The sequence below is a fragment of the Nematostella vectensis genome, chromosome 5, assembly GCF_932526225.1.
Source record: "Nematostella vectensis chromosome 5, jaNemVect1.1, whole genome shotgun sequence".
Classification (NCBI taxonomy): Eukaryota; Metazoa; Cnidaria; class Anthozoa; order Actiniaria; family Edwardsiidae; genus Nematostella; species Nematostella vectensis.
Window position 1 is genome coordinate 15,277,965 of NC_064038.1, and position 16,361 is coordinate 15,294,325.

The 16,361-nt window shown below is 41.0% G+C and overlaps 4 protein-coding genes across 4 annotated transcripts in view; 2 read left to right on the forward strand and 2 right to left on the reverse strand.

Moving 5' to 3' along the window:
• Positions 1–1,829: 1,829 nt before the first annotated feature.
• On the reverse strand, positions 1,830–3,415 carry LOC125563082. The gene is made up of 2 exons (XM_048727827.1): positions 3,145–3,415; positions 1,830–2,802 (listed from the first exon to the last, which is right to left on the reverse strand). Exons 1-2 carry the CDS (start codon positions 3,413–3,415, stop codon positions 1,907–1,909), a joined length of 1,167 nt encoding a protein of 388 aa, XP_048583784.1. The 3' UTR covers positions 1,830–1,906.
• Positions 3,416–3,525: 110 nt separating this feature from the next.
• On the forward strand, positions 3,526–7,472 carry LOC125556678. The gene is made up of 2 exons (XM_048727826.1): positions 3,526–5,047; positions 5,236–7,472. The coding sequence occupies exons 1-2, from the start codon at positions 3,526–3,528 to the stop codon at positions 7,296–7,298; spliced, it is 3,585 nt and encodes a 1,194-aa protein (XP_048583783.1). The 3' UTR covers positions 7,299–7,472.
• A 681-nt stretch (positions 7,473–8,153) lies between these two features.
• Positions 8,154–16,361, forward strand: part of LOC125562945 — a 28,965-nt gene continuing 20,757 nt past the window's right edge. Inside the window, exons 1-2 of the mRNA XM_048727301.1 lie at positions 8,154–8,230; positions 9,986–10,161. Coding sequence (XP_048583258.1) covers positions 8,154–8,230; positions 9,986–10,161 — 253 coding nt within the window. The remainder of the gene's footprint in view (positions 8,231–9,985; positions 10,162–16,361) is intronic.
• Positions 13,069–16,041, reverse strand: LOC116620902. Its single transcript, XM_032386861.2, has 2 exons — positions 13,662–16,041; positions 13,069–13,131 (listed from the first exon to the last, which is right to left on the reverse strand). Exons 1-2 carry the CDS (start codon positions 14,918–14,920, stop codon positions 13,116–13,118), a joined length of 1,275 nt encoding a protein of 424 aa, XP_032242752.2. The 5' UTR covers positions 14,921–16,041; the 3' UTR covers positions 13,069–13,115.

A 16,361-nucleotide genomic window follows, 5' to 3' on the forward strand; every position in this document is an offset into this window, starting at 1 on the left:
AACGAATCAATTCCAGGCCATACAGACCCAGAATAGCAGTGTAAACAATTTTGGAATCAATTTGGTTTCAGAAAAGACAGCATTTAGGAGAGCTGTGGTGATTCATTAGAAAATTATTTTCTCATCCGGGCAAAGCCAAACAAGAAAAAATCATCATGAATACACCTTTGCTTGCAAATATCCATAAGCAAAGCACTCAATTATGCCCCAAAAGACTTCATGATGTCCTGAGACACTCTCCTAATATGCTCATAGCTGTATTTTTGATGAAAAATACAAGCAACCATCAACTTGTGCTGGCTTCAGCACATCGACGAGGGATTAAAAGTGGGGACCGCAAAGCACTGTTGGAAAGCTTGGATACCGCTGACTAGGTGCAGTTGTGTTTGACTTTGACGGGCTGTATAAAACTCAGAATAGGGGGGGAGGTATCTGTTTTCAGTCTGTTTTTTGTAAATTCAGCTCCAAAAAAGCCAGGAGTCAATGGGTTAATCAACCACCCCTAGATTTTAATCAAAATAACTAGACCTTTTTAGACTTGTGCTGTGACATACACCAGTGGATTGGATCACATATATGCCATTTCTAGCAAGTGAATATCTTTAACCTAGAAAATAGAATTTTTTTTTACTTGGACATGACTGGACTCATTGATAGGGATGATATGCATAGCTTTTTTAGAAAAAAATGCCCAAGAAAACATCAGATTCAGGCAAGGTTTTGTGATAAGATTACTTTGACGGTGAATATACAGGAAAAGTACCAAAAGTGGGTTGACACTGCTGCTTTGAATTTATAAAGGCAAATATTTTTACAGAATTTGGGCTCCCTGTGGTTTCCCTAATGGTTTTAACATAAGAATTATATGTTAGAATATCAGCCATAACTTAAAGGAGGCTTGTTTGTATATCAAGCAGAATTTGCCTACACTGTGGTATGCACCTAAGCTTGTGAAAAATGCATTGTTCTCAGGCAGTGAGGCAAGCATGATTTTTAGGGTGTGTTGGTAAACACATTGACCCCTGAACCGGCCTGTACCGGCTTTGGGAAGTACCCACAACCCAAAAAATTCATAAATTCAAAATAAACACAACAAGATGAAGATACTCAGGCATCAGTCTATGGGATAAATGGTCTTGCAGATATGCATCCAACCAAGGTGTTGGCATCTACTCTTAAGCCGAATAATAGCACAGGTTCTTTGACAAATCTCAAATCGAACAAGGAGAGAAAAGCAGAATCACCCCTCTCAATAAAACGCTCAAAATACCACACAAGGGAGAGAAATCAGCAAACACAGCTCAAGACACAAATAGATACCTTTATTCTGATCCTCCAGGTACATTTCCTTGGCCTCAAAACACAATGTTCATTCCTTGAAGGATTGTACAACCACGAAAATATCTTTACGTATTGCAAAGCATTCTGGGAGATCCAGGGGAAAATTCACGAGGGGAGGGCCAGTCAACACTCCTCTCCCCAAAGTCAGATGGTTTTTTATAAGTCTTTTCACCCCGAAGCCAAACGAATCAATTCCAGGCCATACAGACCCAGAATAGCAGTGTAAACAATTTTGGAATCAATTTGGTTTCAGAAAAGACAGCATTTAGGGACCAGTCATTATTTATCTATAGGGGGGGCTGGGAGAAAAAAAGGGGGGGTCAAGGCCATTTTAAATTAGCAAAGAGGGGGGTCATTGTATTTTAGGTACAATAAACAGGGGGGGCCATCTTGTTAATCAGCATGATTTTTCAAAGAGTTGTTATATTGAAAACCAGTTAGATGAGATGTTATGTAGGATAAAGAATTGACAATTTATGAAAATACCATTTGAATATCATGACATTTATCAATAATTTTCTGTAAAACAACAACATTTTCAACAAAAAGAGTGAACATCATCTTATTAAAGTGCAGCAATGGTCTGCCCTATTATTGCAAGTGCATCGAGCGCAAAAAAGCCCTGATTGAATAGAAGGTCTAACTTCATGATGTCACAACTCTTCAACAGTCCTAAGGCCTCAGTGTTAATCTCATCCTCGCACACAGCATGTTGACTTTGTAAGGCTACATTATATCCATCAGGGAAGCAGAGAGTATAGGTAAACTCATCTGTAAGCTTGACAATCAGTTTATGCATTGCAGTGTCTTCTCTTTTCCTTTTTCTTTTTTTGGCTTTGCAAGCATTTTCTTTTCTTCTTCTCTTTGCAAGACTTGACTTTTTCTTTAAGCTTACGGAAGATAATGACTTATAGGTTACTCCAATACTGATAAGCTTAGACTTGGCATTTGTTATTGTATCAATAAGACCTTTTAAGTGCCCAATCTGAGATTCATAATACTTCTCCTGTTCCTTTGCCCATGCATGAGAGTGTCGTCCACTGGCTATGAATAGTTCACCATAACTATTTTCAGTTTCACTTTTTCGTGCAAGAAGTGCTTTTTCCAAACATGATAGCTCTTTGACTCCACGCTCGCAATTTGAAACATCAGCTGGACTGATGCATGGCAGAGAGCCCAAGTATTTACCAAAGCAAGCATTGTTATCATTACTCAAAATATAATTGAGTTTCTGTTCTATTTTCTCTGTCTCGGTCTTTGCTTCCCACCTCTTTCTTCTCTCTTTAAATAGGTACTCTTCAAATGCACAGTCACTCATATGGGGCTTTGCAGCTTCAAACATCTCTGGCAAGATTTCATTGAAATACTTAGTACGTGGGTGTTGAGGGTTTTCATACCAATATTTGGACTTTTGGTATGGCAATGGATCTCTTGTGGGTTGCTTTGAAGAACCTGGGAGAACTGGAGAAAAAGAGGATTAACAAAAATGACAATAAGTTTGACTGTGAGTAATAAAATACTCTGAAGTCTTGAATATGGGATAGAGGAAAATAAACAGATTAATATATAAGTGGAAATTAATAACCATGGGCTATCAAAATTTCTTTAAAATACATAAAAGTGCATGAACTATTATTGGGAACTTCAGAGTACAGTGTACATTATATTATGTAAGGTAAAAATATTCTAAATTCTAGTCTTTTTGTTCACAATAGCACTAAAGCAATTTGAATTTTTTGCAACAACAAAACTTGTTTATATCTTCATTTTAAAAAGATCTTAATATCAAAACTTTAAACATACCTGACTGAACTAAAGGTGTTTTGGTTTTGACTGCATCGAGTTTGTTGTTAATTGCTTTCTGTCTCATTGAAAGTTTGAGTTCTTCAATCTTGAGTAATATCTTTTTCCTGTGTCCTCTTTTCAAAATTCCTATTTCTTCCAACTCTTGGTCAGTTATTGTAGCAACAACATCAAGATCATCGTATCCTTCGTCTACAAATAGGCTTTGAAACTCCGATAATCCACAATCATGGAGCCATTTAGTCACATTGTTTATCGCTTCATCCGCCATCTTGAATAAGCGCCGAGTGGGGTCTGGAGACTAATGTCTTCCGTCGTTGTAACGCGGGCTCACTATAAAACTGTTTACTGAGGTTATATAATAACTAAAGCAGTCCAAACATGGATGGTATAATGAATGCATCACTTGTTACAGAAAAGAATGTGGAAAACTCGCCTCTAGTTACTTCAACTGACACAACAACCAATCCAAAAGTAACCAAACATGATATCCGCCTTAATAGTAAGTCCATCTCAGTGAATGAAACTAGCATAGATTTAAGAACTTCATTGCAGGCCTGTCAAGACGATGGCTTGGCTTTTTTATTAAACTATCAATATCAAGAAGTAAGAAGGCTGGGACATATAAAAAAGGAGAAAAAACTTAAAGGTCTCCTTGAAATTCATAGTCACCTTCTACTGAAGCCAGATGTGGGCAATGCTAAGCACATTGGATATATTGACTTTGACACTGCATATGAACTGTATTGTGGACACCAAGAAAATGCTGTTGAGAAAAAAGACTTTAGAGACATTCTCCTGCACCCTGATTATGGTTTGCATGTACATATTGTAAACTTTCTTGAGTACAACAGACGGTACATAATTTTAAAGACAAGTGAGCTGGATGTCCCAAATTTTGTTGCTGAGCTTCTTACCATGGTTACAAGTGAGAATGAGTATGTGCAAGAATACAGAGCTCGTTTTGAGATAAAAACAAACAGCTTGAAGTGTATTTTGAACTCGATGGACTCGGAATGGGATAGAAAATGTGCAAAACTTTTAATTGCAGCAAACCGGTCAAGAACGGAAATTGAAGAGCTTGGCATTCATCCTGATTCTTTGGTGAAAAGTATGCAAAATGTAAAAGCTATTACCGAGGAAATAGAAAGAGCTAAGGTTGCTGCAGGTGACTGTGTTATGTTACGTTTGCGAGATAAGACAGAACATCTGAAATCTCAAATAGATGGATATACATCGCTCATTGAAAAGAAAAATGGTGTTTGGAAAGATCATCTGATAAGTGAAGTCAAGGATAAATTGGATATTGCAAAGGAGCAACTTGATGACAATGCAAAATACATTAAATGTCTTGAGAACCCAGATGAAGCTGACAAGTATGTGAAGCAGAAAATACAACAGAGAGTAAAACGCACAGCAGAAAATCTGGTAGAGTCTCACAGGATGAAAAAACGAAAACTGGGTGCTGGTCCTAATCAACAACTTGATTCTTCAGATGAAGAGTTCATAGCCAAAGCTATTGAAGATAAAGCCACTTACCATGGCAGGAGGCATAATCCTGTGATGTTCACAAATAGACGCGTGAAGAAGGGAGATCTACTGACAATTGCTAATTACAGGCTACTCCAGAAAGGCAAGAAGTTAATAAAGTCTGCCACAACCCCTTGGAACAGATCCCGTCCAAAAAACGTCAGAAGTCGTCAAGCAAAATTGCATATTGGCAAAGGGTTATTTTGCACAAAAAAGCCACCGAAAGCAGAAGATTGTGATAACGAAAACACTCATCATCAGCGAAGTCACTGTAAAAATGTCCAACAATTCCTGTCCTCTGACAAGTCGAAGCAGAAGTTCAGCTTTATTAAATCTATGGACGATAAGGCATACATACGACCTGGAACGTCAGGTAAACTTTGATAACAAACGAAAATAGTTTACTATAGTAGGTGGGCCACAATACTTGCCGGCGTAATCTTTTTAGTCATAGATATATACATATAATTTGCCAGTTATGCATCAATAATTGAGTGGTTGAGTAATCTAATGAAAAAGAAAAAAATTCAATTAATGAGTCCTTTAAATGTATCTTCCTAGAGGGACTTGAAAAGACTCGAAATACCAAGATTCTAACACTTAGCGGTGAAGGCGCAAGGCAGTTGCCGAAGTACGACTGGCCAGAGAAAGCAGTTTATCAAACTCCCGCTGCACATAGAATAATGGAAAAAGAGAGTATAACTATGGACGATGGATCTGAAAAGCTGATAACCGTTAATGATAATCACATTGTTATCGTACGCCCAAAGTCATACGTGCCGTCATCAGGAACAATGTGGGCTAATGAGACTCATAGGTTAAGGTGTGTATACCCAGATATGCACGAAGTTGAACCAGAAGATGCCTTCGTCAAGTATTCTGCAAATTTTCGCCAGTTTTGTTCTTCGTTGTATGGAGATGTATATTTACTCGACGACATGACTATGGAAGAAGATCTCAAGAAGATGAGTGCATCGGAACCATGCCCTCACAAAGAATATGAGCTAAAACGTTTAACACATTTTCTACACAGAGTTGATATCTGCTTTGATGCAGTTGAGGTAACAAAGAATGTGATGAGTGAACAAGAATGCGAATTAATCAAGAACATTCAAAGCTCCATGATACCACTGATTAACCATTGCTCCATAATTGTAGAGGCGCTTAGGAAGGATAACTGTCCAGAAATCGGCAGTTTTATGGATATGAAATCACAAGCTGATGAAATTCTAAAGCACCTGGGTTCACTTAAGCTTCCGCAAGTCAAACCACGTTGGGCTGAGTTCACAGACGCTGGTCCAGGAGTGGGAGTTAACAATGTTGATGTTAAGGTTAGAAGTGCAGAGTTAGACAGGTTATACAACCGCGATTACCGTATCCGAGTACACCGTTCAAGGGGTGATAGTGGGCAGAATGAGGCGGAGCGCACAAACTCTGCAATTGGTGACGCTGTTGTTGATGGAGCCATTATCAAATGGGAACATTACAAACGTTTTCATGGAATGACGAAAGAGGAGATAGCTGATTTGACCATCGAAGAATTTGATGCACTCGAAGACCAAAGGATGGAACGGAATGCGTGGAGAATCACACACCAACTTGCTGAAAGAATTGACGGTGCGCCCGTGTTATCAGATTTCATCAATGGTATAGCATCGGAAAGTCCAGATGATATGTTCTTCTTTAATGACAACTATCTGTCGCAATATACAAGTAAATCGAAGTCTCTTCGAGCAACTGTGCCTGGTGCTTCTTATTTTGATAAGATATTCACGTTCATTGAACTACACCTGCAGACAGGGGAACTGTATACGGAATTTCTAAAGGAGTCATGCAAGAAAACACTGGGTACTTCATGTGAGTATTGTCTGAAAAATCCATGGAGCGGCCCAGTAATGACCCGTATACCAAGACCATTTCCAAGCGCCGATGATCTTCCAGAGTTCCATTACAAGAATGTTCATAGCACTCCACTCACAGACAGCAAGGGAAATGATCGTGGTCCAGATGACTGGCAGCCAAGAGCTAACATTAAGAAGTTATTTGAGCAAAAGAAATTGTCCCTCGAAGACAATGAAGAAATCAAGAAATTTTCCCAGGCATTTATTGTTGACGAAAAATATGTCAGATCCTATTTAGAACATCTATCGTCATTGGAAACCATCTCCAAAATCCGGGAAAAGCAACGCAAAGATGCAAGGCAAGAACGAAAAAAGAAGGAGGTTTCTGATTACAACTGGCAGGAACTTATTGAGAATGGCAAGCTGCCATCACTTGTCGTTTCAGAACTTGATAAGTATTTGATCCATTATAACCTTTCAAAGACAGGGAAGAAAAAGGACAAAATCAGGCGCATTACCGTTCACTACTACAATCAGGATAGAAGAGCTGTGCCTGATGATCAACCTGTAGCAGATTTTGATCAACAATTTGGTTCTGAAGATAGTGAAAATGAAAGTGACAGTGATGAAGACCTCGTTTTGTGTGACAGCAGCAGTGACAGTGACAGTGATAGTAGTGATTGCGATGGCGATGAGGAAGGTGGCTCTGCAGAGGTACTTACATCTAGAAGTGGCCGAAAAACTACACAAAATTCAAGATTTGCTGATTTCGTTCTTTATTAGGTAGGTCTCAGGTGCCCCATTTTTTTTTTTGGGGGGGGGGTCATCTTTTAAAATTATAATACGGAGGGGGGGCTATCTGCAATTTTCTTCAATTAAGGGGGGGCTTTGACAAAAGTTTCACCTTTGACTGGAAAATTACCCAGCCCCCCCCATAGATAAATAATGACTGGTCCCTTAGGAGAGCTGTGGTGATTCATTAGAAAATTTTTTTTTTTATTATCCGGGCAAAGCCAAACAAGAAAAAATCATCATGAATCCACCTTTGCTTGCAAATATCCATAAGCAAAGCACTCAATTATGCCCCAAAAGACTTCATGATGTCCTGAGACACTCTCCTAATATGCTCATAGCTGTATTTTTGATGAAAAATACAAGCAACCATCAACTTGTGCTGGCTTCAGCACATCGACGAGGGATTAAAAGTGGGGACCGCAAAGCACTGTTGGAAAGCTTGGATACCGCTGACTAGGTGCAGCTGTGTTTGACTTTGACGGGCTGTATAAAACTCAGAATAGGGGGGGAGGTATCTGTTTTCAGTCTGTTTTTTGTAAATTCAGCTCCAAAAAAGCCAGGAGTCAATGGGTTAAGAACCTATTACAGGTTCGTAAATTTTAGGTTCTTACTCGTGGGTACATATAAAATCCATGGAATCCGTGTCTTCGATTGAGAATAAATTAGGACACGATTACCCTTTGCATTGGCCATAGGGCGAACACTCTAGATTGTTCTTGCGACAGGAGCACTAAAAGTGCTGCAGTCCTGGAGGACTATCTGTCGTTGAATAAAATCTAGGCTCAGACTTCAGAGCGCCCTTATATCGACTTAATAGAATACTGGAACTTGGACCTGTTGAACATGGCTGCTGCTGAAGTCGGGGATAGATTTTGTGGCTCTCTTAGCTCTGTCCTGGTAACTGCTGCCTGTGCGCGGATGTAGGGTGAGCAGACAAGCTTCTTGAATGATGCTTCCTTTCCTACCCGTATTCATGGAAGGTGGTATCACAACCAAGAAGCGCATGGATAGAATGCAAAAAAAAAAATAGAGAAATTGAAATAAAACTAAAAATTGTCATGACATTTCAATTTTCCCTAGCTGATATTTCAGGTCGTTATTCACCCCATCTTTGAGTCGATTGGGATGTCCGCTCAGGTAGATGTCATGGGTTTCCATGCGGAAGTGTCTCGTCACCAACAGGAACTGTGATGCTAATCGTTTGGACGATTTTACTTCAGCTTTCCACAGAAACAATCATATCATCGATTCGTCATCCGCTTCCGTGTCCATTGGGCCACAACCGCTAGACCTCGTGTACTTGCTCAACAATTGGATACAATTCTGCCTGTCTTTTCTAATAGGGACCGCCATGTTTTAAAAAGAACGTAACGGAGGCTCCAATTGTACCTGATCTGTTTTTTTTTTTTTTATGTAATGACCTCTGTTGAGAAGCCATCGGCGTTACCGATCAAAACACAACTATACAGTTACAGTTACAACAGGAGTTTAAATCTTCGTGAAATGAATCTTCGTCAGTTTCCTGTTACAGAGTATTCAGTGTAGAAAAGCACCCCCATACAATACATATGGAAGCCCGGTGATAGTGTTTTGGTATCCATCCAATGTGGAACAAATGGCCTCGGCCAAAACAGGCTTCTGCACCACTCTCATCATAGAATCTATCAATGCTGGATGAGAAGAGCTCAAATGTTGTTCAAAATCTTTTGGGGATGAGCTAGAATTGAGCGCTGGAAGCAACAGCTGTAACATGTACTACGTCAATGTCAATGCGCACTGCCGATTGAGAGGTTGTGCTATCTGCTTACAAGATGTCTTCTCGAGTCATTTTAGTGCTATCAACATTAACTGCGCTGTCGGCTTAGACACCATGCAGGTGTTTTTCAGTGTAGGGTCTTGCAAAAAAGGGCGATCTTTCCGCAAGAACTTTCAGAAATGTCTAAAAGGCTTGAATGTCTACAAGCATCGTGATGGTGACAAAATTTATACTTTCAGGATAAGCCCCTTCAGACTGTGTGTGGTATCACTGGGGTCCTGCATTTAAAATCCCACTTAATAATTATAATTGAAAGCAGGGTTGCAGAAAGATAACAATAAACTTGAGAACGACGCCATTAAAATCAAACAAACTTAAACTAATAATAATAATTTGATAATGTGCATGATTCTACTTCTAAAGACCATAAAGATAGCTAAAAGCCTGTGTATTTTGCCCAAAATAGATAAGCTATATCAGATAACGTTGATTTTTATCCAGATCGTGAAGAAATAAATATGTCTTACCCATTTATAGTGGTATAAATTTTATTTTTCTAAAGTATGTATATTTTTCGAGATTTTCATGATTTGGGACCCCTGTGTTTTTTTATTCAAACCTTGTATGGGGAAATTTGATGCGGTTTTTCGGAGTGTTTGCGTGCTCCGATATTTTTAGACTTTTAGAAAGCTAGAAAAGTAGACTTATTTAATACAAAAACGTTGAAAAACCTTGTGTTGCAAATAGTCCGATCTCAAACCGTAGATTGACTGGACTAATGTACATATGACCGCAGTTCAGTAACGATGTCCTTATTAACGAGGGTTTCATTGTGTGTATCTATCTGTGCAGATATGTCTTCAAGCCCGTAACAGTGTCCATATTAACAGGACCTCATTATATATATTTAAATGTGCAGATGTCTTCAAGCTCGTTCATCTTCCCGCCTGCGTCTCGCATCGTGTATGATGTACGTCCTGCGTCTTTACGTCAAAAGTGGTGCAACTTTTAATTGTCTGCGCGTTGGCATGGAAACACCTGGACACCCCATAGAAGAACCAATCAGCAACAAGCATTTATTTGCTGTCCCGCCAGGTGAACTTGCATAATATATCTTGCAGTAAAACCTTGTTAACTGGAACTCATATTCAGACGCGTTTTGCTGTATGTCAGTTGAACCTCGTTAATTGGAATACTCGAGGCAAAATGATACAGCTATCCGAATGATTAAACTTGAAGTTAGTTCGAGATTGTGGGGAGTTGTAATATTTCGCGTTAGAGTGACCGGGGTTCCACCGCAGGTGATGCGATAGTATACAGGCCCGTACCCAGGATTTTTCTTGGGGGGAAATCCTAAAAAAATGGATGGGGGGAGTGGGGGGAGGGAGTTCTCTGATAAAAATCTGACCACCCCTGAAAAAACAAAGAGGGACTTTTTTTGCCTTTGCAGTATCTCCAAGGGACCTTTATTGTCTGATTTGGCAACAAAAAAGTCTGACTTATGGATTGGTGACATACCAGTAGACCTAGCTGATTGGTGACCAGTATGACCTAGGTGATGCTTTATTATTTTGTCTACAAATAGCACGTCTTTTGAGAACCGAAAGTGGACCTTCGACCGTTGGGGGGGTGCGTTCGCACCCCCTGCACCCCCTCTGGGTACGGGTCTGGTTTAGTGGTGATCTTGTATGGTTTGATGTTTATCAGTCCAGTTTCGAGTTCCACTGTGCCTGCTGGTCATAGGCACTAAGGACGCATAAATACAGTGCAAGCCTCGGTTTCAATTGAATTGATAGCAAATTTCAGCGAGTTCCAGTTCCAACGCATTCTCGCTGGTGTGCGCATGAAATTTGCCTCAAATCGAGGCTTACACTGTATCTATGCGTCCTTAGTCTGTAAGTCCAGCCGGTTAAAGTAGAACTAGAAAAAATTGGGCTATTTATAGTTGATTAAGTGACTAGCGCTATTCGCCAATTCATAAGCGCAAGTGCAAGGGAGAACATTTGGAACCACCAGAAGCTTACACACAGTTCACACAACTTCAACAAATTGACAGAAATATTAATTTTATGGTCAAAAATAACAGCAGAGATAAAAAGCTAAATAATGTACCTTCTCATTCTTGCCTTGTTGTGTTCGAGATATTCCCTAACGACGACACAGAGAAATCATTTCTAACCAGCCTTACTCGCCGATTACAATCCTGATAGGCTTGAATCACACATCTTGGCCAACAACCACGTGGCCGTTTTGGGAGCACGCTCTCTGATTGGCCAGAGGAAACAATACACAAATATTGACCTTTTCTGGGGAGGGCAGTGAAGTCGCTATTTACCATTCAAAAGAGCTAGACGGTGGAAATAATCAAAGACTCTTTGAGCAAACTCGTGAATGCAAGTGTTTTTCCTACTATTTTTTTTGTGTGCATAAAAGATATACAGGATACTAAACGTATCCTGTATCATAACGTATCATACGACATATCATGTCGTAAAAGTATTATAATTCGAACCCATTAAAGATACTGAGATTAGATAAAAACTTATTTTAGTTTTTTTTTCTACGTGATAACACACCAAATACACCAGCATTGTTGATTATTTTTATTTAAAACAACAAACACCAGATGAGGTCCTGCAGTCGTTATTCCATGTAACAAATATATGAAACATTTAAATTCATAATCGTAGCAAATATTATCGTATCACTATACCATTTTACAAACTTAATTGATTATGTAACTAATCTGTGCCCAAACCCAGTGTTGTGGACTTGTTATGTGTTAGTTGTGGCTAGTATGGCTTTGCATATCATGTAAGCTGAGTGGAGTCTGATTGTTATAGGCATTGTTAAATAGATAAGTATTGTGTCCAAACGCCAGTTTCCGAGGGCTTGGATAAGTTCAATAGCAACTCCCGACTGGTAAGCAAACGAGGCTGCTCCTCTTCGAAACGAACCCGGCGTGACATTGCATAGCGATAGGTGATGGCGAAGCTTAGTGACGAACTGGTTATATGTAAATATGCGCGGCGCGAGATTCTCCATCCAATCGAATGCCTGGCTACGCGCGCCACTAGCCATATTAAAGTGGAAAGCATTTTCGATAGCTGATGTTGGGCATATCGCGCTACCCGGGATACGTAGGAGTGGACTTTCGACAACCCTTTTGCGGAATTGAATAGTTTTTCTCCAACGAATTGTTACCAAGGCGCCTTATGGCTGGATGGTGATGTCGGCTTTCGTGAGCTGTTTGTCTGCGTCGAAGCGCGTGGCAGATGTCGGCAAACAGATGCAACTTGCGAAACATGCCGTAAAAGGCTACTAAACATATCGCCCAGAAAGGAGCATCCAGGCTCGACCTGTGATTTAGAGTTGCGAATATGCGATGTAAAAGGGCAGTTTATAATAGGTTGTTTCTGATTCGGGGGAGATCCCTTAGCGCGCTTAATGCCTGTCAAAAGAGCTTGCAGCGATCAATTATTCAGCAGCGGGTTAGGTAATCCAAATTCTTTGTGAAGAATGCCAATAATATTTAGGTAACTACGGATCGATGCCTGTTTAAGCGATCTCGCAAGAAAAGCTGCATACAAAAGCAAGTGCCGTTGTTGTAGGGGTACGGGGCTAAAGCCCATAAAGAAGCAAAATCTTAAAAAAAAAGTTGCTCTGTGAGTTTTATATGTAGCCTTGTTAGATTCAAATGTGTATTGCCGGAAATTAATCATGTCGCGCTAAAGCTCGGCGGCAATCTCCGGATAACGTACACCCGGAAGAGATGAGACGCAGGCTATAAGAAGACATATGCGCTAGGGGTAGTATATTATCCACATCTCCGTTCGGAAAAAGCGCGCAAAAGAGTGGAATAAAAGTAGAGAAGAAGGTAAGGAATGTGTGTAACCTATATACCGTATCCGCCACCGTGTTACCCCCCCCCCCCCCCCCCCCCGTTCGATGTAAACCGATTTTAAATGGAAGTTATACATCGCGGATAATTCTAAAATTATACGAGACTTACCTGTAAGTCGAAGTTTGATTGAGATTCTATCTTGTCATCAGTCAGGAACGGAGGAGTAACATGAGAAGCACGCGCGCTTGCTTATCGAGCCATTTTTTTAAAGAATCCTACCCACTTACTGGCAATCGCGGAACGGAGGAGTAAGGGAGGGAGCATGCAAAGGGAGGGCATGTTACCAAGCAGTACTAGGCTCTGTGACGGAATAAACACGGATTTTTCCGGGTGGATAACAAAGCCCAAGGAGTCGAATAGTGTAAACGTTTCAATAACGTTGTTTGTACATTCGGCATATGTTTTGCCTTGTAGGAACAAATCGTCAATGTAACTAGCGACAATATGACCGTTCCTATGGAGCTCCGCGAGCGGAGGCTATAGCAGTTTTGTGAATACCCGAAGTCATGAGGCTAACCCGTTGGGGAGGCAAGTGAATTGGTAAAGTTGATCGTTCCAATAAAACCGGAGGTATCTACGGAACGAGGGGCTGACTGCGACTGAAAAATAGGCGTTTTTAAGATCTAAGCTCGCCATATAGCAATTCTGCTCGACCAGTTTGAGTATTGACGCTAGTGTATCCATCTTAAAGTGGTGGTACGTCACATACTCATTGAGCCCCTTAAGGTTAAGGATCATGCGATAACTACCGTCCTTTTTAGGACGGACAAAAATATTAGAGATAATCTCCCCCGGTGAATGATGTGCTGATTCAATAATAGCTTTTTTGGATAGCTTAGCTATCTCAGCCTCGATGATACCTGACTCATGTTCGGAGAACGTGATCTGCGGCCGGTGGCCATTATGCGGCGTGTCATCAAAAAATGGACAAAAAAGGCTGTCTGTCGCTTGACCAGCTATAGTATCCACCGCGCCCCGTCCAAGAGCAGGCGTTCCGCCCTGCTTTCCTTTGTTAGGTTTGAATTCGGGTCTCGGCCCTAGCGATTTTGAGATGCAGTTCATCTCCTTGGCGTCCCTGATTTGCTTCGCCAGGTCTTCCCCGAATAACAGACAACACTTATCCTGATCCTGGCCTGGTTTAGCGCACAGGGAGGCAAACTCCTTGTTCAGGACGGGCTTGATTTGCTCCCGTCGCACGTGCGAGAGCTCAGCCGTGGCATGACCAACAAGGCGGATGGCGTCTATTGCCTTCGACAGGTTGTCAGGGGGGTCCGCTTTTTTAGTTTGCTTTAGTAAGCTACTGCAGCATTGTAAAATGCTGATCGTGGCTTTCTGCAGGGTCTGCTGGACATTGGCCACTTTAATGTCAGCTTTCCGCTTAAACCCCGGCATTTTAGCCCAAATTTCGGGGTTCACACGCGGCACTGTAATTTCGTGGCAGTTCTGCGGTTTCGCATGTTTTGCCAGTAATGGCTTCAGCCTATCGGCCGCAATGCTCGAACCCCATAGCTTTTTCGCTATTTTTGCTATTTGGTCGTTGACCGCCTCACAGACCGCTTCCTCGTCTTCGATATCGGCCTTTAGGGCATCGAAGAACGCGTCCTCACCCGGGTCGGGTACATTTTCGTTGGGATTGCCCTCGTTAGGGTCAGGCTGAGTGGACTTTAGAAATTCCTCGATTTCCTCGTCCTCCACGCTGTGGCTAAGACGGTCCGCTCGGTCGCGTCGCTTGGGACCTTTCGCCCCCTCTTCGTCGTCGTCCGAGCTACTGAGAGTGTTCTCCGGCGGTGCCGCTTTGCGCTTTCTTGAAGCGTTGACGCCCTGTGCTGTGTGTGCACTCATGAAGGAGGCCAGAGTATCCGCCATGCTGTTCATGTTTCTGTTTAAATCGTTCAAGGTACGGAGTACCTCGTGGCTTTCGCCTTTACCCCGGTGGGATTCAGTTTGCATCGGTGATGTCGTGTGGGTGTCGATGGACCGCTAGCCTCATCTTCGAGCATGTGCTCAAGGGAGGCATTTTCAGCTTTGTTCGACATGTTTTAGTAAGGTACTAAAAATATATAGAACAAGTGACGATTAGTTAGTATAAAGAATATCAAAACACAATGGATTGGTTGTTAACCCCGAAGTACTCACGATTACCAAGATAATAGTTGAAGTAAATGTATAATTTTTGAAGTAGTTGATCTGCGATCAGGTAGGCGTGTGGCTGCTGTGAAAGCGAGCGTACAATGGCTCGATAAGCAAGCGCGCGTGCTTCTCATGTTACTCCGTAGTGAGGTATGACTGATGACAAATAGAACCAAATCACCTCGCGCAATTCCTGCATTATAACTCTGTTAGTTGCCGATCCTTTTATTTGTTAATTATCGCGCAAGCCGCTTGATTGTCAGTATAAATTATGACCCGTTGGTTGGCGTGTGCCCAAAGTTTAGCCACTTTGGCGACTTTATCGCGTCGTCGAGAGATTGAAAACTGGACTTGTCAATTTCTATATAATCATTTACTGCCAGGCCACGCGGCCTCGAGCAGTAATGTATCATGCGAATCTCGGCAGAGTCAGGCTTTGGAATAGCTCCTAATGCGCTCACTACCATAGGTTTCGTTGCTGTAATTACATAATTACCTTTGCCAATTTTCTTTCGAATTGTTTTCTCGACCACATTGCGCGCCGTGGGATTAGTGGCCGAGTAATTGTTATTGTTGTCGACTTCTGTGTAAACCTTACCTACAGGTGCTAATTAAAACCCTTCCACAAGGCCTTGTGTAAGAAAATCATAGTCCTCGTAGGATGCGAGTTCGGACAACCAGCGTGCTGTGTTAACCCTATTCAAACCGGGGGGGGGGAGGCTTTTGAGGCCCCCAGCACCTTTGATCTGTAATAATTAGTTGAATTAGAGTAGGGCTAGAGCATTGAAATTTTATGACTTTTCCGGAAATTTAGCTGGGATCATTTTGGTGTAAACAAAATTTTGATATGTGTACAATGGTAACCATAGCAACCAAGTTTTGAGACATAGATTGAATAAAAATTAAGCAAAACGCTTTAAGTCGTTAAGATCAACTATTAATACAACGTGCTCAACGTAAATCCATGTCAAATAAACTATTTATGCCAAATTTAAAAAAAAACATAAAAATTTACATCTCCATTTTATGGGAGGAAGGGGAGTTGTTTTTTCTCAAAATAGTGCTTGTAGAAATAGCAAAAAAACAACATTCATATCCACCTGAAATCATAAATAAAACTTGAAACAAAGATTAAATATTGTCAAAAAGCTTTAGATTTTGCTACCCAGTTTTTATTGATTAAAATAAATTAAATTCATTAAATCCAAGCTGGCGGATTCAAGATGGCGGATACAAGATGCTGATATCACATAATTAGCTT